We start from the raw sequence: 25,400 nt of genomic DNA, 5'->3' as shown, positions 1-25,400 counted from the left end.
GAAGTCATGACTCAGGATGCACACTGAAAATAGACCTAGTGTAGACCAGGCTGCCATTTTTACAGAGCCAATTCCCAGACCATAATCCCAGCTCTGAGTTCTCCAACATAGGAGTCTGTAAGTAATGCCCATACCTCAGAGAAAAGCTTGAAAACATGAACTCTAAACAGACCAACACCAGAAGGCAAACAAAAAGAACCACACATTTATTAGGTTTTTTTTAAAAATCCCATGAATTTAAGCTGATCTCATGATTTTAGGGGCTTTGCTTGTGATTTTTGAATGCTTGGATTTGGCAATACTGGAAACAAGAACAAAATAACCCAAAAGAAAAAGGACATTTCAAGATTTTTTATTATTATTATTGGAATCTATTTTGACCATTTTTTTCACGTGGTTTGCCTAAAAAGAAAAAAAAATTCTTTGGAGATAGAACTGGAAGAACAGCGTGTTTATCTCATGGATGACTCATGGGATCAGTGTTGAGAGAGTAAATGCTTCAGAAGCTAATGCTCTATAGAGATGATTGTTTTTAATATAAAACAGTATATGTTTAAAACAACAGGGTCTTTTTTTTCCTTTCCTGCCACGGCCAGTAAACATAAGGAAGGCAACACGGTTTGCGTGTTAATAGAATTAAGTTACTTGGTGCCATATTATCACAGTCTTTATAGGAAAGTGGAAGAAATTGCACACAGAGGAGTCATAGAAGGGAGAAATAATCGTGAATAAACATAGATTCTGGGATGTATTTATTTGTTTCGTCTCAGGAAGATAACGGATTCCTCATGAAAAGAGAGACATCCCCATTTCTTTTGCTTTGGGGAGGCGTCTCCAGTTCACTTCTGCAGAGTGAAAGCTTTTAGAGGAGTGAGTACCGCCGAACCCGTCAGTCAGGAAGAATGAACTTGGCCAAGGACAGCCCACATTTTCTAAGCTTTCACTCACAGCTTCCGAGAGAAATCTGTCTTTGCACATAGAATCATATATTGACTACTTGAAACCTTTCAGTCCCAAAACTCTAAGGCAGCCATTCCTTTTGCCTGTTATCCATTAGCGGGGAAGGTAGAAAGGTTGGTCCAAAGTGTTTTATTGGAAGCCTCGTTTCTAGGCCAATGCCAGTGCACACCAAGAGTCCTGACGGAGGGGAATGCTTAGTCCTGACTGTTGAGTCATGGTAGCAGAAGTGAAGGCGTAATCCTCAGGTTCAAATTTGAACTCGGAATGGCCACTGGCCAGTGTGTCATCCGATTGGCTTTGAGCCTATGAAGATTATAATAAGGAGAAATAACTATAAAGCCACAGATGTATTTTAATATATATTGAAAGCAGCAGTTTCAATGAGAACATTGAGTTACAGTTACTTTTATTTATTTATATTTGTCTTCGATCAGTGATGCAATAATCTAGCTCTAAAATCATCTAGCTAATCACTTAGGATGGGATTTTCAAAGAAACTTAAGGGAATTGAGTGTCTGACTTCCATCGAAACATCATGGGAATTCGGTGCCTATCTTCCTTAGGCTCAACTGAAAACCCCAGCAATTTAGCTGACACTGTTCCAATTTGGAATTAAGGGGACGTAAGATAAACCCATTACTTGCACCATGTCATTAGCAAAAGAATAGTCAGATTTGTCATAATTTAATAGTATGAATATGACAGATCATGAATGTGATAGATTAGACCCTACCAGAACTGTATGCGCAAGAGAACCCTGGAACTAGACAAGACGATTGCTTCATTCTAAGACTAAAGTGCCTTAGCAGAGCTCTCTGGAAGAAGCCTGTGATACACCTGGCTCAACTGATTGATTGATTGATTGATGAATTGTCTTTGGGCACATGTATGTTCTTTATAATCATAACACCAATCAAACTTACCAATGTCGACCAAGAACCTCTACTATAAACTAGAGAGGGCACCAAGTCTCACAGTTGGGATCTCAGTCGGAACTTTCCTTAAATTCAGACATGTTCGGATTCAGGGGCTTGGTTAGACCCAATATAAAGATGACGCACAGTCAGAACATTTTGATTTAGAGCCATCTCTTCCACCAGAGAAACAAAGCACCAATCAGTCACCCAATGCAACCCATTCAGACAAACTCGTGAGACAGGAAATGGGTCTGACACCCAATGATTTCTAGGGAACACTCTGCGCTGCACTTTCATGAGTGTTAAATACGCCTCTAATTGCCAGCAGAACAATAAAGAAAACTCAACACAGGTAAGTATATACCTGTCTGACTAGAAAGCTGTCAAGAACTGTGCAAGTTCCTAATCTCACTTACACTGGTTTTCCCTTGACTCCACTGTGTTATTCCTGATTTACAACGGAGCAAGATCAGAATCAAGCCCAGGTACCTAGACATAACTCCACCAATGAGAGTTGGAACTGTGTACTCTTCAGAAGGGTAGAACGAGATTCTGTGCAAACTATAAAACTTGGGGCTACCCTTTATATCTGTGCCTAATGGTTTCCAGAGCAAAAGGTGCGTTTACGGGTTAGAAGACAGTTTGGGGTTTGGATGGGAGAGTCTAATTAAGAAACTGGCTTGTTACAGCAACAGACAATTGAACTACTTAATCCCGTACCAGCGAGTCAAAAAAAATCAATGTGAACGAATACAAATAGCTCTCTGTTCTCAAGCTTTACCTGGGAGACTGACACTATGGTTTGTCCGGGGTACTGTGATGCCACATTGGGTTCGGTTTTTAAAGTGATGGTGCTGTCTGAGTTTGTAATGGAAGAAGGGGAGTTAGTGGCTGAAGTTGTAGACCCTGAAAGATAACCGTTACAAGTTGATAAAGTAATATACACATCGTCAGTTCTCAGAGAAACAGTCATTTATATTTTAATAGCTGCCTGGACTTTTTAGGGGAGAATCTCCTATCTCATGGCATTATTGTAGCATGAGAGTACTTTTTGTTGTGGTAGTTTGTTTGTTTCTCAGGTAAAACACAGCAAGACCAAAACTGATTGGTAAGTGACACTTTAGAGCAGTATTTCTCAAATTGGGGTCACCGCTTGTGTGGGGAAAGCCCCTGGTGGGCCGGGCCAGTTTGTTTACCTGCCCCATCCGCAGGTCCAGCCGATCGCAGCTCCCACTGGCTGCGGTTCGCTGCTCCGGACCAATGGGGGCTGCTGGAAGCAGTGTGAGCCGAGGGACATACTGGCCGTCACTTCCAGCAGTTCCTTTTGGCCCGGAGCAGCGAGCTGCAGCCAGTGGGAGCCGCAATCGGCTGGTCCTGCGAACAAGGCAGGTAAACAAACTGGCCCAGCCCGCCAGGGGCTTTCCTTACACAAGCAGTGACCCCAGTTTGAGCAACACTGCGCCAGAGGTACTTGGGAGGGAGGAAGGCATGTGATAGACATGAACGTTATTCTTCCTGAGTGGTCCTTCCTGCCAGATCCCTGAGAAGAGTCCACTCATTTGCTTCCCACCTTAACATCCATCAAACTAAAGGCCCCACATCATGGTTCCCATCATGCATTTGACTAAAGAGGGCTGGAACGGTTTCAGAATCCATCAGCCCCGCTCTTAAACTAGCAAGAGGGTTGCTGCTGGGGGCAACATGAGGCACTCCCCTCACTGGCTCAGAGGCCATCTGAGACATTCCCAGCACTCTGCCTTTCCCATTTACACCAGTTACACCCTTGCTGCTGAAGTTGCTGTCCAGGAACCCTTTGCCTACCCTGGCGTGCAGCATGGAGGATATAGCAGCAAAGTGAAATCGACAAGAACTCTCTCAAATGTTTCTGAGGGGAATTTTTTAAGCCATCTCTTAACCTTTCCTAGATCCCTCTGCCCCAGCAACTCTTGACAATACCGAGCTGCCCTACTGCTCCCACCTCTATAGGCTCCATCCATCCAATAGCAAGGGATACAGTGTCCGCATGTTTCTTCTAAAATGCCCAGCAGTGAAATAGCTAACAGCACTGCCGTTTACATCGCCAACATGAGTGGACACCCCAGTGAGAAGAATGGTACTCTTGTTTGAGGCTCAGGAAAACAACACTGCATCAGCTCACATCTGGAGGATTTTCTTTCCTGTCATAAAGACTAAAAGACACTCTTTTTCTTTGTAGGAAAGATTAGATTCTGCAGGCATATTCTGTAGCAGGAATTTTTTTTTAGCCAATTCCACAGCTGTAGAACCACTGACAACATTGGGCCCCGCTTATGGTCTAAGCCATAGGGAGATATAATAAAAGAAACATACCTGTTGAGGTTTTGCCTTTGGTAATGTTTTTAGGCTTCCTTTTCCTTGTCTGGATGCTTTCCTTTTTCATTGCCAGAGGCCGTGGCACCTTGACACCCACAAAGTTTGGAATCATTAATATTGTATTGTACTGAGCTCTACCTCGCATGTTGCTTTTATATTTACATATTGTAGCATGTCCAAAGACCTTGTCCTTCACTAAGTGCTATTTTTCTCCACAACAGGCCTTGGCGGGAAGATGTATAAGGCTGAACAGTTGAGGCTTTCACACAAATTTTGTTTTTTTTCCATTATTTCCTCTTTTCCTTCTTCTGATTTATTCGTGACCTTTGCAACTGTGTCTTATTAAATTACACCAGTGTGTGGGGCACTGGATGTCTCACAGGGAATGGTAATGGGATAGGGAGATGTTAACCTCTAGGGCGTTGGCTCAAATTGGCCCAGGCTGAAGCACAAAGTCTGCTTTGTGGCCTATGGACAATTCACTAGTGGTTCCTGCCCTGAGTGGATAAACGTCATCAAACCACCTCCACAACTTGGCGCTAACTGTCCTCCTTGCTAGAAACCAAGAATCGAATGGGTGTGGAGACCAAACCATCCAGTCACCTCTAGAAATGCCCCTGCCAGGTCTGGGCAGGTGCATAGTCCTGGTCTGGGAAAGTTTGCCCTGCTGCTACCTGGAGGTACCTGTTCTATGGAAACAGGGGACTCCAGGCTAGCAATCATATATCTTCCTTATCCACTAAATTCATATTCAGATGTTAGCAGAAACACAATCACACCATTGATGTCCCTGAGATAATGGAAAGGAAAGAAGCATTTACTGTCTTTAAAATTAATAGATTTTAAGGCCAGAAGGGTCTGTTATAACCATCTACTCTGACCTCCTGCATCGCACAGGCTAGAGAACCTCACCCAGTAATTTCCGCATCAGGCCCATAACTTCTGTTTGATTTACAATAGATCTTTTAGAAAGACAGCAAACCTTGAATTAAAGACTTGAAGTGATGGAGAATCCGCCACCTCCTTAGGTAAATTGTTCCAATAGTTAATGATCATCACTGTTAAACATGTGCACATTATTTCTAGTCTGAATTTGTCTAGCATCAGCCCCTAAACACTGAATTTCATTATGCCTTTTTCTGCTAGATCAGTGGTTCCCAAACTAAGGGCACGGCTTGTTCAGGGTAAGCCCCTGGTGGGCCGGGCTGGTTTGTTTACCTGGTGCATTTGCAGGTTCGGCTGATCGCAGCTCCCAGTGGCGGTGGTTCACCGTTCTCAGCCAATGGGAGCTGCAGGAAGTGGTGCGGGCTGAGGGACGTGCTGGCCGCCCTTCCTGCAGCCCCCATTGGTCTGAAGCAGCGACCAGTGACCAGTGGGAGCCGCGATCAGCCGAACCTGCAGACGTGGCAGGTAAACAAACCAGCCTGGCCCACCAGGGGCTTACCCTGAACAAGCCGTGCCCCTATTTGGGAACCACTGTGCTAAATTAAAGAGCCAGCTACTATCAGAAATGTCTTCCCCATGTATATTCTTGTAGATCACGATAAAAATGACCTCTTAACTTTCTCTTCGATAAACAAAACAGACGAAGTTTCTTAAGTCTGTCACTATAAGCCATGTTTTCCAAACCTTAGATCATTCCTTTAGCTCTTTTCTGAATTCTTTGCAAATCCTGGACTGGATAAAGCTGCCCTTTCCAATAGGAAGTGAAGGCAGGATATTTTAAACCTGGTGGGAAATGATTAAAGACAAAATGGTTTCCTATAGAGAATAAACGAGCGTCTTACCCCATGGAGTTTCATGTATAATCCGCAGGCATTGCAGACTGGCTCTCCTTCTGCATTCCGTCTCCAGAGGGTAGTATTGGTTGTGTGACAGTTAGTGCAGCAAAGACCAGCACGTCGCGATGAAGACTAAAAAAACCCCACACACGTGAAAGAAAGAAAAGTAAGAGTTTGCATGCAGGGAGAAAAGGAAAATCTCAAATTACACTGATTTCCTGGACAATGAAGAATGTTGACTAAATGCACAAGACAACAAAATTCACATCAAAGAAATAGCAGTCCAGTGAGCTCACTTTGATTTGCAAACGTTCTTATATGGAGCTTGATAAACCTGGCAAACATCCTTTTAATCCCTTCCACTAATGTTGAACAAATATGTTCCGAGAACTCATATTTCATAACATGGTGCAATAATTTCCAGGTGATCCACTCGGAGGGAGACGAGTCTTAAAAGAATTATTATCCATGTTTTGAAAGCAGAAATGTTGCAAACGCCATAGAAAAATGCTGTCAATTTAAATTAACTGTTAAAGTTAATGGGGGCCAGACTCATCTCTGGTGTAAATCATCAGTGGTGTTTGGGCTTGGGAGGGGTTCATAAAAAAAGAATGATCCTTTGAACTTCCTCCATCTCCTGCCTCTCATCTAAAGAGCCCAAAGCACTTTCCAAACACTAATTAATTCCAATTTTTGTGGGTGGCTTGACTGCAGGACAGGTCCCAAAGCTAATGTTTCTTTAGCTGGAAGCAGAAACACTTGGCAGAAGCAGCAGGCCTGTCTCTGTCAATCGTGTTCTCAGCTAGTGGGAAATTCAGAGCTCTCAACACAGGGTTTTAGCTTGTCAGCTTATGAGCGTTTCATTTTAATGTCTTTAGCTCTAGGCATTCCAGTTATTTGAACAGGGGACTTCAGTAAGTGTAAAGATATTGGTGCCATATTTAATATCATGGACTATTGCCACTTTCAGGTGTTTGAGTGATATTCTTCAGCCTGATGACAAAAACGTCAATTCATCGCGGAGATGGATGTTGGGTGATGCAAGTAACAAAGAATTCCAAGTCTATTTTGTTTTTCCATTATTGCCTCATATCATTACTAAGCATTGTGATAAACTGGATAAAGGGAGACGGAATAAAAATGAAATGTTTTACAAGGTTAGTTGTTAAGTGCAGATCAGATTTGAGTTTCAGAAGACAGGGAGGGCAAAGGGATAGAACGCTTTTTGCGTCATTGGCTGCTAAGCGAAGCAGCCTCAGCGACTTGTTGCAGATCATTATATTCCTTTATACATTATTTACTTTTCAAAAAATAACCTGTCAAAACATAATCCTGAGATGCAAGCGGATTACTTTGGCACAGAAAAGAAGCTGATGATGTTCAAAATCTTTCCTTAACAATTTCTGTCCTGAGCAAGAGGGATGGGGTCATGTTATACCTGGTATACCTAGGCCGGGCAAAATCCTGCCCTCAGATATGCCTCCTTAACTCCTATTGGGCCCCATTTGCCTAGCTCACATCTTGTGTGGAGCTGAGCATCCTCAGCTAACTCAGCCAGAGAAAGAGGAGATCAGCACCTTGCAGAATTGGCACAACCCAGCCTGCAAACAGTCCCACAGTCTCTCCTATCATCAATAGTCCCATGGAAGCAGCACATACAGCAAGCCAATGGGCCGACCCACAATAGTAAGGACCACATCTGGTATTAAGGGAGGGTTTACAAAGTGCTTGGTTCTGGCCTAGCTGTCCTTGCTGAAGAGTGGGGGACTTCTGCCACTGACTGAATGTAGAGTAAGGCCACTGCTGAGAGCTTTGGAAAGTCCCACCCTTAAGTGTTAGCGGGACTAGTAATACCTGAGGGGCTGAACCCATTGCCCACGATGATCAAGTAAGTCTCATGACATGAGGTCAGAATGAAAATTGGGATCCTAACCACTGAATTCCAATACTAGGCATGGCACCAAAGTGGTCTTCCTATCTAGATATTTCTATAGCCTTCAACACCCTCGTATTTGACGGCCTCAAATCACTAATGGATTTTATTCTCTCCCCACCACTGCGAGACAGGAAAGTGCTATTTTCACTAAACAAATAGGGAACTGGGGCACTGGGTAGATGAAATGACTTCTCCAAGGTCAGACACAAAGAATTTGTCAACAAGGCATTCTAGTCCACACCATACAGGTGTCAATTTTAGTCTGTGCTAGGGTATTGTGCACTAAATGGCCCATGTAGACCCTGCTGGTGCGCACTAAAATTTCCCTGGTGCACGTTAATGTGGTCCCATTTCAAACCATACTACATTACTGTGCACCAGCAGGGTCCACCTGGGCCATTTAGTGTGTGATACCCTAGCGCAGACTAAAAGTTACACCTTCTTGTGTGGACTAAAGCAAGTCTGAAGTCAGTGGCTGAGCTGGGAATAGAAACCGCATCTCCTCAGTTTCAGTTCAATGCCTAACTCAGCAGAAAATCCTTCCTACTCTGTAATCTTTGCAGCGTCAGTCACCTAGCAGTTCTGTGATGGAAGAGTGAATAATATGTAATTGACGCATTTCAGAACCAATTATAAGATAGTTTTAATAAATTGCTGTTTCAAATAAGTTTACAGACCATAGGGCCATCTCCTTCTCCTAGCAAAGTCACTGGGAGCATGATCAGGCCCAGGGTTACCAAAATACCGGGTCTACAAAACTTTAAACATTCTCTGAAGTTGCCCATTGTGATTTAACTTTCCACTGCAGCAAGAAAGACACAGTCAAGGCTACTTTTGCTTACTGAAGGACAAAGGTACAAAATGTTATTGCTAATTTCCCAGCAGTTTACTTAAAAGAAAGAGAGTTCTTGCCCTTCCTCACCCCCAATCCAAGTCCACCATTGTAGCATTCTGACCTTGTCTAGGAAGTTGTTGACTTCAACATTGTACTCCAGTGTTTATTTATATAAATGTAGCATACACTTAAACAAAAAGCCCTTCATGGGCTGCACTTGACAGCCAACTGCTGCAGATAAAGCTCTTGGAATCATTCGTCTGGGTATATTTAATAAAACGTACGCTAAAGTTAGCTACATGAAGGTCTGACCGAGCTACTGGGCCAAGAAACTCAGAATTAACAGAGGATGGTCCCTCTATGGAGCTGTCTGAGTGTTTACAGAAAACCACAAAGCCATCAGAGACTCGGAACATGGAAATGAAAACAGGGGAGAAAATACCTTTGGACCCCAAAACCATCAAATCAAAACTCAGCAAAACTTGTTGCCAATTTAGACAGGCATGACTGTTGGGAAACTTGTAGCAATTTAGACAGCTTGCTACAGGTGGGCAAAAGGTAGGTCTTCTTGGTCAAATGAACCTTTGTGAAACCTCTGAAATCTGGATCACTGAGATGTCTCATGAAACCATACAAACCCAGACACAAGGTAGAGTGTTGCAAAACACACAAGTTTGAAATCCGCTGATAAAAAAACACTGTATAAGAACTGGGGATTATTAATTTGAGTTCCTTTGCCATTCTAGCTTTGAATGAGCCTAAAACTCAAGGGGTGGGAAAACACATGAACTGAAACTGACGAGACAGTTAATCAAAACATATCATACATTTTGCACAGATCTAGATACCCATCAGTTAACGTGGTATTTAAGCTCAAACCCCAAGTCAAGGTCCCCGAAGAATGTTATAAGTGGAATTACCTATGTATGGAGAGTTAAATTATGGCTATTTTAACTCTTTTCTGAAACCTCTCTATCAAATGAACCTGCTTTCTAAGCTCAGAATGTGATTGGTGTTAGTGATTTTCATGAGAACATTGTTCTTATTATAAGAACATTTTAATCATTTTAATTCCTTTTTGGTTCTTTGTTGGTTTTTTTTGGCTAACAGTGCAATAACTTACATGGAACAAATCCATGTGCATATTCATGCTCTACTGAAATTATTTCATGAGGTGCGGCAGTAACCATGTGGTATTTTTCTGTGCCACATTTGCAGTGGAGAGTTCTATGTTTGCCTTAAAAAAAGATTACAATCTCAGTAACTTGGACAATAGTTGATTCCTCAAAAAGGGCCCAATCTTACAATTAGTGGACGTTTTCACTGAATAAGAACCAAGTTAAGAATAGAGCTAGCAGATAATTTATATTTTTGGGTTGGCAGCCAAACCAAAAGAATCTGAAAAATACTGTGTTTCATTTGACCCAAACCAATTTCCCCCCCATTTTTTCCATTTTGTTTTGTTTCATTTTGGGTGCTTTTACCCTTTAAAAAAAATCTATCTACATTTCTAAACAAAACATCATGTTTTATTTTGAAAATGTCAAAACAGTTTGACTTTTTCGGGGGAAAAATTCTCTGTTTCTTTTTTTGGGTGAAATTGTTCACCAAATTTGACTTGGATTTGCATATAGTTTTGGTTGAACGAAAACTGCACTATTAGAGGCCTGCATCCAGCCTTTCTGCTGCGGGGTCTGACAGATACCAGGTATTAGGCGTGTTCTGAGCATGCTGCAGGATTGTGCCCTGCTGGAGAGAAAGAGATTCCTCCACCTAGGCTGAGAATCGTGCTTCAGGCATTCAGGGGCTTCAGCCTGAGCCAGGGCTCCAAGCTGCTTGTTACCTGTGGGACAGGGTCACTTGTGCATTAGCTTAACTTTATACACATAGGACTACGCACGTATGCACAGTTACATGGGCTTTTAGGATCAGGGCCTAGCGTATTATTTGTAAAGTGCTTCAAGATACCTTGACTATGGAAGATGCTCTCTAAAATAAAATTCCATCTCAGCCCATCACTAAGGAATATAGCTTTCTATGGAAATCAATGGGGTTGCATTCTGTTCACGTCAAAGATAAAAAATGATATGTCACAAAACTGCTGCCTATGCAACTTACAGAACATTGCCGTTATCATCTAATGGGCTAGCAACTGTATTATTCTTACTTACCATATCCTTCATATACATGACTTCACTACTGTACACAGACCTGCTAAATACTGTTCCTGCTGTACTGTGCAGTCATATTGAAATCTCTAGTGCAAAATATGCCTTTTATTTTAATGTGACTTTGCATAGTAAAAGCAGTATATCCAGCAGGCAAAATAATACATAGTGGAATATTTGTCTTGGCTGGTTCCAGAATGAAGCTCGTAAGATACAAACAACAGAGCATTATTTTACTACAAAGTATATATTGCTATGCACTGTAAGGGAGTGTAATTCAATGGTTCCTCATCTTAACAAGACTGTAGTGTTTCATTGAATTCACTGGTTCACGTACAGCACACTTTTACTACCAACCAAGCTAGTGAAGACTCTATGCAGGGATATTGCACAGAAAAATTCTGTGCAGAAAACATTTTTTAAAAAAGTCTAGGACTTAGCAAAATCAAAGCAAATGAGAAACCCTGAAACTTGACTTTTTTTTTTTTTTTTTTTTTTTGTAGTTTTGGGAATGTAAACAATGGTTTTATGGAAGGCAGGGAGAAATCAGACTTAGGATGACAACATGTATCTTAAAAATTAATCTTTGTGGAATTTGTTCAGCTCAGATATTTCAAAGTTAATTAAATAACAACAACCACAAGTACCAAGTCTGTTGTAAGACTTTAAATAGGAACAAAGGCAAAAAGATAGGGATAAATTGGACAAGGAGACATGGGTCCGTTTCCTGGAGTGTACTGAGAGCACACTGCAGCTTTCTTTACTCAACAGTTGGTAACTAATATAGACTCAGTGATGTTAACAATTGCTTAGGACGCATTTCTGCAGAGCTTCTATCAGTGGAAGGTTTGTTACATAAGGATGGCAGTACGGGGCCCCTTAGGCCTGGTTTACTCTTAGAGATTAGATCAACCAAGCGATGTCGCTCAGGGCTGTGAAAAATGTTGTCTCCAGCTGTGTAACGTAGTTAGATTGACTTAATTCCCTGTGTAGACCCGGCTAGTTTGATGGGATAATTCTCTAGTCAACCTAGCTACCTCCTTTTGAGGGGTGGATTAACTACATGGATGGGGGAAAAACCCTTCCATCTATGTAGGAAGTGTCCATGTTACAGTGGCACGGCTGCAGTGCCGTAACTGTGCTGTTTAAGTGGATGTAGTGTAGATATGCCCTTAGAACCAGAGCATAGCCATTCTCAGTTTCACCCCTTTTTGCCTTCCCACTTCTGCCTTATGCCTTGGGGTTTAAACCTGTTTCCCAGGTGGTTCTGATGCTGACTCTAGTGAAGACAATGAGAGTTTTGCCACTGAATGAATGGGAGTCGAACTGTATTCTTTTTTCAAATGATCTTGCTTATGGAGACTAGAGACTGGCTTGTTCTATGCTGGCTGAGCCATTTCTTCATTCAGAGACTGGATTTTGTAACTGCAGCAGGAAGTGGTTGGTATTCCAGCTGTTGGGTTGCTGATGGACCAGTCATTTTGTTTCTAAATCACCAGAACAACCAATTTTTTTATATGATGAATAACAGAAAAGGATCACAGTGTTCAAATACCAGTAGAAAAATGCCAGTGTGACTCTGACATTAAGGGCTAGATTGTCAGGGCTCAGCACCGATCAGCTCCCATTGTGACACTAATGGCTTGATTTTCAAAAAGGCGCTGTGTGCCTGAATTAGCCTGAAAATCTGGCCCCTTCCAGAGCCTAAATGGGAGCTAAGTCCTTTTGAAAATCTGCCCCCTTAAGGCCAAAGCACTGTGCAGGGGATTCCCACCGAAGTCAATGGGAATTGTACGTGTCAGTTGTGGGTTTCCATAGAGTAATCCTTGATCCTGCAAGCCAGGGCTGGCTCCAGAGGTTTTGCTGCCCCAAGCAGCCAAAAAAAACAAAACAAAACTGCAATTGTGATCTGCGGCAATTCAGTGGGAGGTCCTTCGCTCTGACAGGGAGTGAGGAACCCTCTGCCGAATAGCTGGACATGCCGTCCCTCTCTGGAGTGGCTGCCCCAAGCACCTGCTTGCTAAGCCGGTGCATGGAGCCAGCCCTGCTGCAATCAGACTCTTTGGTTCACAGGCCTCCAAGTGGGTACAAGTGTCTGCCTATGTGGAGTTGATTACAGGAGGTGGTCCCAATATTTTCCCTTTCCAGTTCACAGCATTGAATCGTGTATGAATAATTGCTTTAAAATGATGAAAAATACTTCCTGTGCATGTATAGCCCTCTGGGGAATGGGTATTACATGCTCAGTGGCTTGTTAAAATGTAAATATATCAGACCTGACCATTTATTTTCCTTGACAAATCCAAAGGATATTAGTCTGTACTAGCCTCCTTGTTCAGCCAAGGGTCCTGTTGACTTCAACTGGAGTAACACACTAGGAATCACTGCAGCAAAAAGAGCAGCTGTCATGAGCATCTTGTGTTTTCAACTGTCCGAAACTGCCGAGGTGCATGAGGTTCGCTTCACTAGGAGCTCGATCCCGCAGCTCTTAAGTCAATAAGAACTTTGCCATTGGCTTCAATGGATGCCATATCAGACCCTATAGGTGTAAAAACCCTGTCCTTACCAGGGCCTGTCATGGCCAGAGAAAATCCTTCACATGGTCATGAATCCTGACCTGAATAGGATACTGCCTGGACTGTAAAACTGAGAGGACAGGCATGCATGTGTCTGATAAAGGGAGTCTTTGGGAGGTGGGAGTGAGGGAGAGGAGCTGTGTGAACGCTTGCCAGACAGACTAAGGGCTTGTCTACACTTACCAGGGGATCGACGAGCGGCGATTGATGTATCAATGGTCGATTTAGTGAAGACCTGCTAAATCGACCGCAGATTGCTCTTCCGTCGACTCCTGTACTCCACCAGATCGAGAAGAGTAAGGGGAGTCAATGGGAGAGCGTCTCCCGTCAACATCACATGGTGTGGACTCTGCGGGAAGTAGATCTAAGCTACGTCAATTTGAGTCATGCTATTCATGTAACTCAAATTACGCAACTTAGATCAAATTTCCTCTGGAGTGTAGACAAATCCTAAGACACACACCTGGCCTGCGTGCAGTACACTTTGTACATGGCCTCAGACCTCTACAGCTTGAGATTTGGGGCTGGTGAGAAGAAGGATGGCTTGTACGCACTGGGGTTTATCTACATGTTAGATTAGTTTCATTTGTCAGTCCTAGCTGTTATGTCTCTAAAAACTGGGAATTAAAAGTATTCAGTCAGTAATGATTGCCCAGCACTAGGCAGATGGCCTATACCAGGAAAGCCCCAACAATGAATACTTTAACAAAAAACCTTATCAGCAAATCCCAATGCGGCAAAGCCTGGAGCTTTGAATATATACATATGCAAATACATTACATCCCCCAGCTTGGAAGTACCATCAGAAATAACAGACTAACAACAGTTCCTCTGGATCTGGCACGGAGGAGTATGGTAGGTAAGTAATGCTGGACATTTCAAATGGCTGTTACACATCTGTGTTTTGAGCTCAGAACATGCAATAAGTCGGACGAAGCTCTGAAACCATCTCTAACTTGATCCCTTTTCCTCTTATGGGGAGAGCTGGTTGAAAAATTGAATTTCCTTCCCATGGGAAATTCTGGGATTTTGAATTTGGTTGTGTCTCAAATCAGGACAAAAAGTCTAAATCTCTGAATGTTCACGTCACAAAATATTCTGAGATATTTCATTTCAACCTCATTGAACCCTTTAGTTTTGATAAGATCAAAACATTTTTTTTGACTTGATCATTTCAACTATGTTCTAGTATATCATTGTCAAAATGAAGCATTTTGATAATTTCCTACTGGATTTTTTGGTGAAATTGATAGATTCTATTGGAATGGTTAGATTTTGTTGAATCATCATTTTCCAATAGAAAACCATTGCATCAGAAAATTTTTGACCAGCTCTGCTGATGGGGCTGTTGCATAAAGGATGGGTGAGCAGGGATCAGGCCTAACCCACTGCAGCATAGGAAATAGCCCGAGCGTCTTTAGGTAGCCTGGACTAGTGCACAAGTGGGAAGGTGTGAGCGTAGGCCTCCCCTAACTCTATGCACCCTTAATAATGGTGCAACCTATTTGTCTCTATTTCATCTGCTATATGTATTGAAAGAACTCTGAGAAACATCTGCTCTGAAAACAGTTACAATGCCAGCAACATTCAGATCAGAATATGGCCCTGGGTCTTTTTTGTTACACTGTTCTCGCAACAAAAAAGGTATTCAAAATCAGTGGAGTTGCTCTGGATTTACATCACTATACCTGAGGTCAGAATCTGCCCCAGTAGACAGACACTATACACAGAAAACTTCTGAGCAGCAGTAATGACAGAATGTTTTTCCATCAGAAAATGCTGATTCATTGAAAGCAAAATGTTCCATGGAAACATGGATTTCAATTAAATTATGTTTTAAAATAATGGGATGGAGCATTCTGCTGACATCAAAATGTTTCATTTTGAGAAGGCAAAATTTTAATTTTCTGGTTTGAAAAACATTTTGTTTTGATATTATATTATGTATAACATAAGAAAAAAGCAAAATCAGAAGGAAATGTTTCATTCTTATCAAAACAAAACATTTCCATTCACCTGAAATTTTTTTTTAATTTTGATTTAAGGGGAAATTTCACATTTTGGGGGGTTTGTTCCATTTTGGAATGGGAAGAATTGAAATCATGGAATTTTCTGTGAAACAGAAAATCCAGTTCCTACCCAGCTCTAATTCAGACGCACGCCTCTTGACTATCTCCAGTGACTGCTTTGAAGATATCAATGAATACCAGAAAGCAAAATACAGCAGAATTACAATTTTAAAAACAGTTGTTTTTCTTAAGAAATTGGTTATAATAAGAAGTTGGAATCCATTAAAAATCTTATTAAAAATTGGCACTAGACTTCTAAAACAGTTTAACTGATACGTTAGTTTTAATTTTAAAAAATCGCATCTGCCTGGATAACTTGTAAACAAAGCTTCACTGGCAATATGATAGAAAACAGACAATTTACACTGAGGCTCACTAAGCACAACTGTTGCGCAGAGATTGTAATTGTTCATCGAAATATTTTGTTAAAAACCAAAATCCCTGCATAGTGACGTTGGTAAGATTTATCATCATGCAAAGGAAAATGTGCTTCTTAGGGATCGCTGAGCTATATGGATCTGATCCTGTAAATTCTTGGTCAAAGCTCTCCACTGACATCCAAAGACAGTTTTACCTGAGTAATGAGTGTAGTATCCTATTCGTATTGTTACATTATATCTATAACAGTGTCTTTAATATGAAAATACTAAGGTCTTTACCAAATTATCTATAAGCCCTAATTTGGCACACATGCTTTACTTCACACACACACATGCACAGATTACATACACATGTAAAGTTAACACGTGCAAATGTCTCTGCAGCTTTGGAGACATACGTGTAATAATGAGGGATTTTACATTAGCATTCATGCTCTAAACTCTAGCCAAGAAATCTATTTCCAACTGAAACTTCATTTCACTAAGGGCTCATCCTAAACATTTACTAGAGTTTAGCTTGACTGATTTAGAGTATGAGGGATTGAGTCCTGAGCTCTGTTACCAATCACTGCAGTGTGAAAAGATGAAACTTTTTACAACTAAATTAAAATATCGAAGGTGAATTTACATGAAAAAGACATGCCTTCTCCCCCTTGCAAGGAGACCCAACTGTGATGGAATCCAATGTATAATATCTGTAAGATTAATGTTGTAATCTGAAAAGATATAGCAACTAATGAACACAGTAACCATAACCTATCCTTCAGCCAATGCTGACAGCCAGAGATGCACCAGTGACTGTATATGATTCCAGGCTACAGTATTTATTTAACCAGGGACAACTCTGCTCCAATTTAAATCAGTGGCAAAGCTCTCATGGATTTCAATGGAAGTAAGGCTAGATCAGTGTTCACTTGTTGTTCCATATTCAGCCCAGTCTAAAAGGTAAATTAGAAGGAGGGGCTAACATGCATTCTAGTGGATAGATAACCAGTTTGTCTATCGAGATGCATGCACTACTATTTATTAACTGGATACTATGCCTGTTCTATGTGTTTGTGATTATCAAAATGGTTGGAAATTGTGAGGCATATTTAATCTGAAAATACTGCTTAGTTGCATGACATTTAATTTCCTATTATCCTGAGGGCATTTACACTATGGAGAGTAATTGTTAAGATATAGTCATTATTTCAATCTTTTAAAGACCTGATAGACTTTAATGGGAACTGGGTCTGGCCTTAAATTGAGACCGTAGGCATTTTATCCTTGAGCCCAGCCTGTACCTTCCAAAGGGGCTATTCCCCTGAATCAGAATTGCAAGATCAACCTCTTCACTGAACACACAACTAGCTAGTGCCCGACAAGCAATGTCTTTGTTTTGGTCAAGGTTTTCACAAGGATAGGCCCATGCCACACCACTAGTAACTTCCCGGTTGCATTTTTCAGCTAATTTAAACAACCCTCAGCCACAATCTATCAAAGTGGTTCCTGACTTTGTATGAGGCCCATGCATTCTACCAACCATTTTTTTTAGGTGTTCGCTTGAAAAATGGCTCCTCTCAATTAGCACTGAGCCATGACGTCTGATCAGCCTCCTCCAAGAGCCGCACTCAGGCAGCACACACCCACTGACTTTAGCACTAATTGTGACTGTAGAAGCAGGACAACAGGGTGGGAGCTGGGGACTTGTGTGTAGGGGAGAACTCAAACCTCTCTCTTGGTCTTGGGCAGCCTACATGGGAAAACTGTTCTGCAAACCCAGAAATGCACAAGGCGCTCTGGAAAGGTGATAGGCATACTTAGTTAGAGCTCTATGCACAGAACCAGGCCTTTCCTATTTGAGAGCAATATTAAAAATATCCTCAGCGTTCATACATGTGTTTTATTGATCAGCCTGTATCCACCAATGTGTTTGGAGCTGTGAATTCCTGCATTCAATAATAAGCACATTAACTAACTAAAGGGTCCTAATAGATCTCTGCCTGTCACTTGAAGAGGTCCTTATACATTTGAAGCAGAAATGCTAGTCATGTCAGCATTTAAATGTAAATGCTGTCCCGTAGCGTTGACCCTCATTTTCGAGATCTTTATTCCAATTAATATCTATTTTTTATTATCTAGCTAACCTGGCTGTATTTTCCTTTGGTAGATTCTTAGTTGTCTACTCCTTACTTCTAAGAGAGCAATGCATACATGTGCACGCATGTATTTATCCCAAAAAAACCACTCAAAGTGATCAAGAACCCAGCAGAGGATCACAGTCAGACACTCTATAGATCATTTTAATCTATCTTTGGTAGCCTTCCAAAATATGTTGAGTTTTTTTGTTAGGCATTATAAGGGGAAATTTCAGGGGCCTCAAGAGTCAAAACTTTGGAAGGATAACTTTATTATTGACATGGACAGCAAATTCACTTCTTCTACACTATAAACGCACAATGTTCTCTCGCACTCAATATTGTTTGAACTGGCCACTGTATCCTAGAATCCCAATTAAGCTCTGGGCTTTTTCTTTTCTTTTCTTTTTAAAGAACAGTGTCAAAATATGTCAAATGAACATTGAATAACTTCCCCTGAATTTAAACACAGACTTGCAGAAGTAGTAGGTTCTAAACTGTCTCCGTTGATAACTAGCTGATGTCACTTCATCCTTCCACCCTTCCCTACTGACCAGCTCAAACTGGGCGGGTGGGGTGTGCTCGCTGTATTCACATCGGCCAATAATAGCTAACGACTCTTGAACAATACCATCCTCATCAGGCGTGATCGATCGCCACCGACCAACTGCACAAATGGGATGAGGTTGTTGCGTAACGCTGACGAGTTCACTCCTCAGCTGGATTCCTCGGAGCTGCAACATCTCCGGGGCCAGACCTTTAATTCTCCGAGCCCCAGAAGAAAGCTCCAAGGCACCTCACTCGCCTGTCCCCCCCTCGGAGCGCACAAACCACCCCCTCTAGCCAGAGCCTGGCGCGGGCACAGATCCCCGCTTCCCTAGCGCGGTGCGGGGGACAGGGGAAAGAGACGGGCGGTTGGGGGTTGCCAGCCTTACCAGCCTCTTCTGTGGCTTGATGAGCGGTCGGTTGATGCCGTTCATTTTGTGATAAAGCCCGCAGGCGTTGCACAGATAGTGCCCGGTGCCATCCTTTCTCCACAGCGGGGTGGACATCGCCCCGCAGTTCACACACTCTCTGCCATCCCCGGGGAATTCTTCCAAGTACTCTGAAACTGACCCAAAGGCAGCTCGTTAGGCGCTCGCCCCTTTCCCCGCACAGGGTCCCTCCCCCCGGGGATCCCAGGCGCCCCAGAGCCAGCATGCCTGTCCTCAAAGGAACCCAGTTTTGTCTTCGGAAGAATTAAAGGCAAAAACGCCAGTCCCCGGCCTGCTGAGCACCGATTGCTCTGGGGGACGCTATGGGAGAGCACTGGGCTGCTGCGCATTCAGGTGCCACGCGGCTACTTTCCTGAATAACTTCCACGATTCTCTGCAAGAGCAAACAGCCCCGGGACACTAAGGGTCAGATACGCCGCGGCGTCCCGCCGAACTGTTCTCCATCCTGGCTCCAGTAAAGGACTGTGCCGTGTGTCCCCAGCTGTTCTACCAGGATCCCTACATGGCAAATAGTTGTAACATCACAACTGAAAATAACACACCAGTGCGCCACGGAAACCGTGACTCAGGAAAAAAAACTGAGCTGGAAGAAGGGAAACAGAACCTGGGAAGTGACTGAGAGCCATGGTAAATAAGGATCAGAAATAAGATGCTATGGGAAGATCCCTCCCTAACAGGACTGCCACTGGAGTCTCTGACCGTTTTGCCCACCTCCAGATCGCAGGTGAAAATCCCACGCGTGAAATCCTGGCCCCGTGGAAGTCAAAGGGAGTTTTGCCACTGGCTTCAAAGATTTCTCCTTATCTCACCTGTCCTGGATTTGTCCCGTACGAAATAAAACCGAGGCGGAAATAGCTGAGGGTCCTGTCCCAGGGCTATGAATAGGGGAGTTCTGCTTAAGCAGAGATGGCAGCCGATAGCCAGGTCGGTTTGCTCATCCCGTCTCCCACTTTTCATGTCCTGGAGAAGTGTCAGACCCAGGGAGGTCAGTTGCAAAACTCCCATTGACTCCCGCCGCAGCGGGGTCAAGAGGAGAACTGGAGCGCGAGAAAGAAATCCAGGCGCATGTATCAGCCCAAGTTCCTTTCTGCCGGCCCTCGTGGGAGCCTGGGTTTTGAAGCAGGACTCTCCACTACGCTTCACTGGGCTGAGGATCCATTGCAAAGCACCAGAGGGGACCTGCGAGCAAGGACCCGTTTCAGTTAACCCCCATCCCTGCTTTTAGCAGCCCTCTCACGTGTTTCCATGGTCTGGGCCAGAAAGAGAAAGACGCCTCCGCCCTCGCCCCCTGTTTTCCTTTTCATTTAACCTTTTAATGTGTCATTTAATGATTTCTAAAACAAATAAATAAATATCCCCGGCAAGGGGCGATAATGAAGATTGAGCTGATTTCATTTCCCTGCGGGCTGCCCAGAAACCGCTTCTCATGTGGCTGGAAGCGGGCCGGGTGCAGCCCAGCTCGGTTGTAAAAATAAATGATCGCTATGATGTTATTGTAAGATGATAAAAGGAGGAGGGGGAAGGGGGAGAGGGAACTGGAAGACTTTCCTGATTTCAATCAAATGGGGTTGGTTGCTGACTGGTGGCGACAAGCAGGCTGGGGAAGGCCTGCTGGAATGTCTATGGCTGATGTACAACTTCGGGGGATGCTGGCCTGTGGGTATCAATCACACCTCGAGCTTCGAGCTGACAAATGACAGACACGCAGGGGAAAGGGGGGGGGGGGAGTCAGCTTTCTCGAGTCAATCTTCCAGCTCCCAGTACCAGCGCTGGCGGAGTTTGAAGCGGTAGGTAGCTATAGACACACACATCTGATTACATTCTATAGCCACTATGTGGCTATACAACACGTGTGTACAAGAAACGTTGGCTATAAAATAAATGTGCTGTGTGTGTACACACCTATATACCCACATCCATGCACATCTGTGACACCCACCTACAAATACACACACTCAAGAAGGACATGGGTTTCAAACACACACAGATTTTGCACATAGGTACACGCATATACTTCCCCAACTAACTCCCAAGTATGATATATTCATGAGGCACTGAACTAGACATTTCAGAGTGAGATCTGACCCCCTTCTTCCAGAAATCAGAAGGGAAAGTGAAAGGGTTTGTTTGTCTGACTAGCTTTGGGTATCTCCCAGCTGTATAGTTTTGCCTCAGTTATTTTACAAGCCAGCGATACAGAACAACCCCTATTATTTCAGTCTTAGTGAAAGTTGATTTAGAGCCTCATTTTTTTGTGAAATAACTCCCTCCCTCCCAATCTGGAAGAACCTGTTATTCGTGGTTTGAAAATCGCCTGTTTTCTTTCCAAATAAAAATTCATTCCTGGTGTCACCTTCTTTGAACTACTTAAAGAAGCGATCCTTAAAAAATCAAAGTTTGGACTTTTAGTTGTGTTAGGGCACTTCACCCTCGCTTACATGATCTAAGAGCAAAAATAAATAACTAGAAGAGATTCTTGAACACTGCATTTTGGAAGGCCAATAACATACAAAATGCAGGGCACAGCGAATTACTTTGCTAGGAACCCACATCTCTCAGCAGAAAAGGGGATAGTTTATAAACAGGGGTGATTTCTATGGAATTAACATTTGCTTTAGGCGCAGTGAAGAATTACAGTCCAAGTCATCAGGGGATCCTACTAATGCAGTGGGAAAAAAGATTGTACATGACTTCCAAAGACAAATCAAAACGATTCCCAGAAATCATAAGGAAGCATCTGTTTAAAGTGCAGTAGAAGAAAGTAGGATCCGCAATTTGGAAAAGTTCGTAAGAAACATGGAGTGGAGTTTTCCTAGTTTACTTTGTTCTCACTAGAGAGATAAGATAATTCGATTCACAGCAGTAAAGATGATAAGAAGGATGAGATCCTGAAGTGGGTTTTAAAGTACTTTTCAAAACATAATCTTAGGAGAAGAATAGACCCATGAGTTATAAACCAGAGCTGGTCCTATTTATTGAGCAGACCCGGCAGGGTCACGGGGAAGAGGGGGAGAAGCTGGAAAGTTGGCTAGGAACTTGATTTAAAAGGGCTTTCCGTGTGGATAAAAACGAATTGAAGAGGGTTTTATTGTTCAACGCCTGACTAGATTTCACCGTCTCTCCAGAGGCAGCAGATTGATGCAACTGGGGAATTGTTTGGGTGAAGGCGAATTAGGAGACCAAGAGTCTGTTCAAATATAAACTAATTTACCACAATAAATTACTTAAAAGGGAAGGAGCCATAAATCTGCCCTCCTAATTCAAACACAAGGGCAAGTATTGAGGCGAAGGCAAGAAGTCGATACGGTAGAAAGGAGAGATCATTTTGGGTAAAGGGCAAGGCGTTTAAACAACCTCCATGTTTCTGTTCTAGAGCGATATTACTCTCCTTTTAAAAGTCTTCTTTCCCCTTCATATATATCTATATCCTGGCATTCACGTGGCAACAACCCAGCTCCTGCCTGGGGAGCAGAGGGGAGGGGAGGGGACAGCTGTTTCCACCACTGGACCCTTCCTAGGGCTAAAGACACAGGAGGTCTTTCTAGAGAACCATCTTTTCCTTAAGGTTCACTTAAAACTCAGGGGCCAGATTCTCCTGCCTCATTGCTCCCATTACCTGACTCCTCAGATAGCCCCATTAATTTCAGAGGGGTAGAGTCAGGCGCTGCTTTGGCCACAAGGACCGGGCCCTGCATTAACACGCTGGGCTCTTTTGGGTAAGTTTTCGGTTCCCACGAGGCTCCTAGCAGCCCTTTAGGGAGCGGATCCTGCTGCCCACAGAAGCTGGAGAGCTGGGTGCCTTACACATCATTTGCATCTTAAAAAAATAGCTAAGCCCACCCCAGGGCCGCCAGAATGGAGAGCTTCTGGGGGCTGGGAAGGGGGCTCAGCCGGGCTGGGCTCTGCGGTGCCCGGGGGCAGCTCCCAGGGGCGGTCACCTACCGAAAGTGGATCTCCTGCCCGGCAAGGCAGCCTGCCTGGTCTGGAGACTGTGCAGGACGCTGCTTTCAAAGTGTCCCGCGGTCCAGGAGGGAGGCATCTCCGGGCTCACGTAGGCAGGGTAGGGGCTGGAGTAGGATCCATTAACCGAGCGCACCAAGGCATTGCTGTACTGCTCCCGGGCCCCGCTGCCCAGGAGCAGCGGGCTCTGGTAGGCTCCCTCCCGGCCGGCGTTGTTGCTGACGGGCGGGCTGTGCGAGTAGGGGAAACCCGAAGACGGGTGAGGGCTGCTCGGGTTGAAGGCTGAGGCCTCGGCGCCGGTCTGCGCCCAGCCGGGGTGGTTGCCCAGGGGGTGGCTCTGGTGGGCTGTCTCGCAGCCTTGCAGATAAGGCAGGGTCTGCAGCATGGAGGGCACCCGGGTGGTGGGCACGTACACCGGGGAGCTGGCCGACGAGTGCAGGAAATTGCTGGAGTCGTGGGAATAAGCCGATTGCCCATGGTTGGGGGCTAGGGCTAAACTCTGATACATTTTTATATCCTCCAAAGCGGGGCCAAGGCCCGGGGCAGCCGTGGGTCGGGAAAAGCAGCAGCTCAGGTGGCGCAGAAGTTTTCTGTGGGGTGAAGCTTAAAAGATTCCTATGCCAAGGGCTGGGAGTTTGACATGAGAAGCGGGGCTGCCCTGCAGCTGGCTCCAGATGTTCGGGCTCAGGTCAGTAACAGTTACAGGCACCTGAAACATGAAAGCAGCGAGATATGAACTTTTTTTTATGGCACAACTATTATATCATAAAAAAAAACCCGGGTTGGTTCGCAGCAGCCTCTTGCACCTGTCCTTCCACACGGACACAGCTGCAAGAGGAGGGATGTTTTAACACGTCTTCGGTGAAGGCGATCGCGGCTCAATACGACGAAAAGAATTAGGATGGGAAGAAGCTCCGGGTGAGAATTAAAGGTTTGGATTATTGCCAGCTGCAGATGTTTATTTCAGATCCGATTCCCCTTTTAGTTATTCAGTTTGCCAGTATTATCCATAACAATTCACTCTACAGAGAAAATTCACCATATTGGGTATTATATTGCATAATACAACACACATATCCAACATATCTTATTGTACAACACATACAATTATATACATATGCACGATCATATACAACATACATAATTATACCACACATCCAATGATATACATAGGCACGATCATATACAACATATATAGTTTGTATTTCTTGTGTATATTTCCCATTATATGTATTGAAATGTATAGTGTTACTTATATAAATATTGGCTTTGCAGTAGATAATATATATTGTGGATTTTGCTTTACAGTGTCTATCTATAGAGACGCCACTCAGAGTCCCAAAGTTACATCTAGGCTAAATAAAATAGTATTTCAAACGGGTTACTTCTGTGTTTTAAACAAATGCGCTTAACTTTTGTTATTAAGAGGTTTTTTTAAAGGATTTCTTCACAAATATTCTGCTTCTCATGTACATTTCGCCAAGTTCTAATGCGATTTGCTTTTTCTTTACAACATCGACTTGGACAAATAAAAACCCTGAAGTCGTTTTAACCATTTAATATTGTCCTGTAGCTGATTCTTGGTTTCCTTTTTTTTTTAAAAGATATTTTTTCAATTCTATAACGAACACAAACACAACACATAAAATCAACACTTTTCTAGAAGACTTTCCTGCCATATAAATAACGTCATCTGTGCTTAACCCTGCCAGGAAGAGAAATTACTGTTCGCTTTCAGCCATCAGTCTACTCGAGAGCCACAATAATAAGTCGCAACACAACCCTGCAACTTCCTCGTCGATTTTAAGAAGTCAGGAAATTCGGTGTCTTTTTAAAAACAACTCAGCAGTCGTGGCTGTGCTGTAAATAATGGGCCTCGGTGGGAAGATAACCAGATCAGCTCTTGCACACGGGAGCAACAGAAAGCGGGGCATGACAAAGATCTTTCGGAATGAGAAAGCAAAGCGAAGAATTTAAAGTGTTGCTAATTCCCCTGGCCTGTCGCGCAGAGTTGGGGGGAAAGGCTCCTCTCCCCATCAAGGATTGTCCTTGATAAGAAGCAAAAGAAGTCCTAATCTGGTTCCTCTATAAAAGGACCCTCTGAAAATGGTTGTTTTTTTTAAATCAGAGACCACGTAAATCACGGAGCAATATCACTAGCTGCCTCGGAAAGCTAACAGAATCCCATCGGGAAACCTCCCGACTCCCGAGGCATTATCTCCGAGATAAGGGCAGCTGGCAGATAAATTCGCCGAGAAGTACTTACAGTGCAGCGGGGAAGGAGCAAAACCGTGCATGGCTGGGTGGGAATTAAGCAGCAGCTGAATCCAAATCCTCGGGGAAATTCCAGC

General features: G+C 43.4%; 1 protein-coding gene across 2 annotated transcripts; it reads right to left on the bottom strand.

Annotated features, from left to right (window-relative positions):
- Positions 1–390: 390 nt before the first annotated feature.
- GATA5 (GATA binding protein 5) lies at positions 391–25,400 on the bottom strand. 2 transcript variants are annotated; one of them, XM_030533800.1, is made up of 7 exons: positions 25,316–25,400; positions 23,032–23,758; positions 19,030–19,205; positions 6,017–6,142; positions 4,227–4,314; positions 2,659–2,783; positions 391–1,263 (listed from the first exon to the last, which is right to left on the bottom strand). In XM_030533800.1, the coding sequence occupies exons 2-7, from the start codon at positions 23,555–23,557 to the stop codon at positions 1,108–1,110; spliced, it is 1,197 nt and encodes a 398-aa protein (XP_030389660.1). In that variant the 5' UTR covers positions 23,558–23,758; positions 25,316–25,400; the 3' UTR covers positions 391–1,107. The 2 variants fall into 2 exon arrangements, with proteins under 2 accessions (XP_030389660.1, XP_030389661.1); XM_030533801.1 differs by having other exon boundaries at positions 19,030–19,199.

This window comes from Gopherus evgoodei, chromosome 14, assembly GCF_007399415.2.
Source record: "Gopherus evgoodei ecotype Sinaloan lineage chromosome 14, rGopEvg1_v1.p, whole genome shotgun sequence".
Classification (NCBI taxonomy): Eukaryota; Metazoa; Chordata; order Testudines; family Testudinidae; genus Gopherus; species Gopherus evgoodei.
Note: the sequence above shows the minus strand (reverse complement) of the source record. Positions and strands in the feature narration are given on the sequence as shown.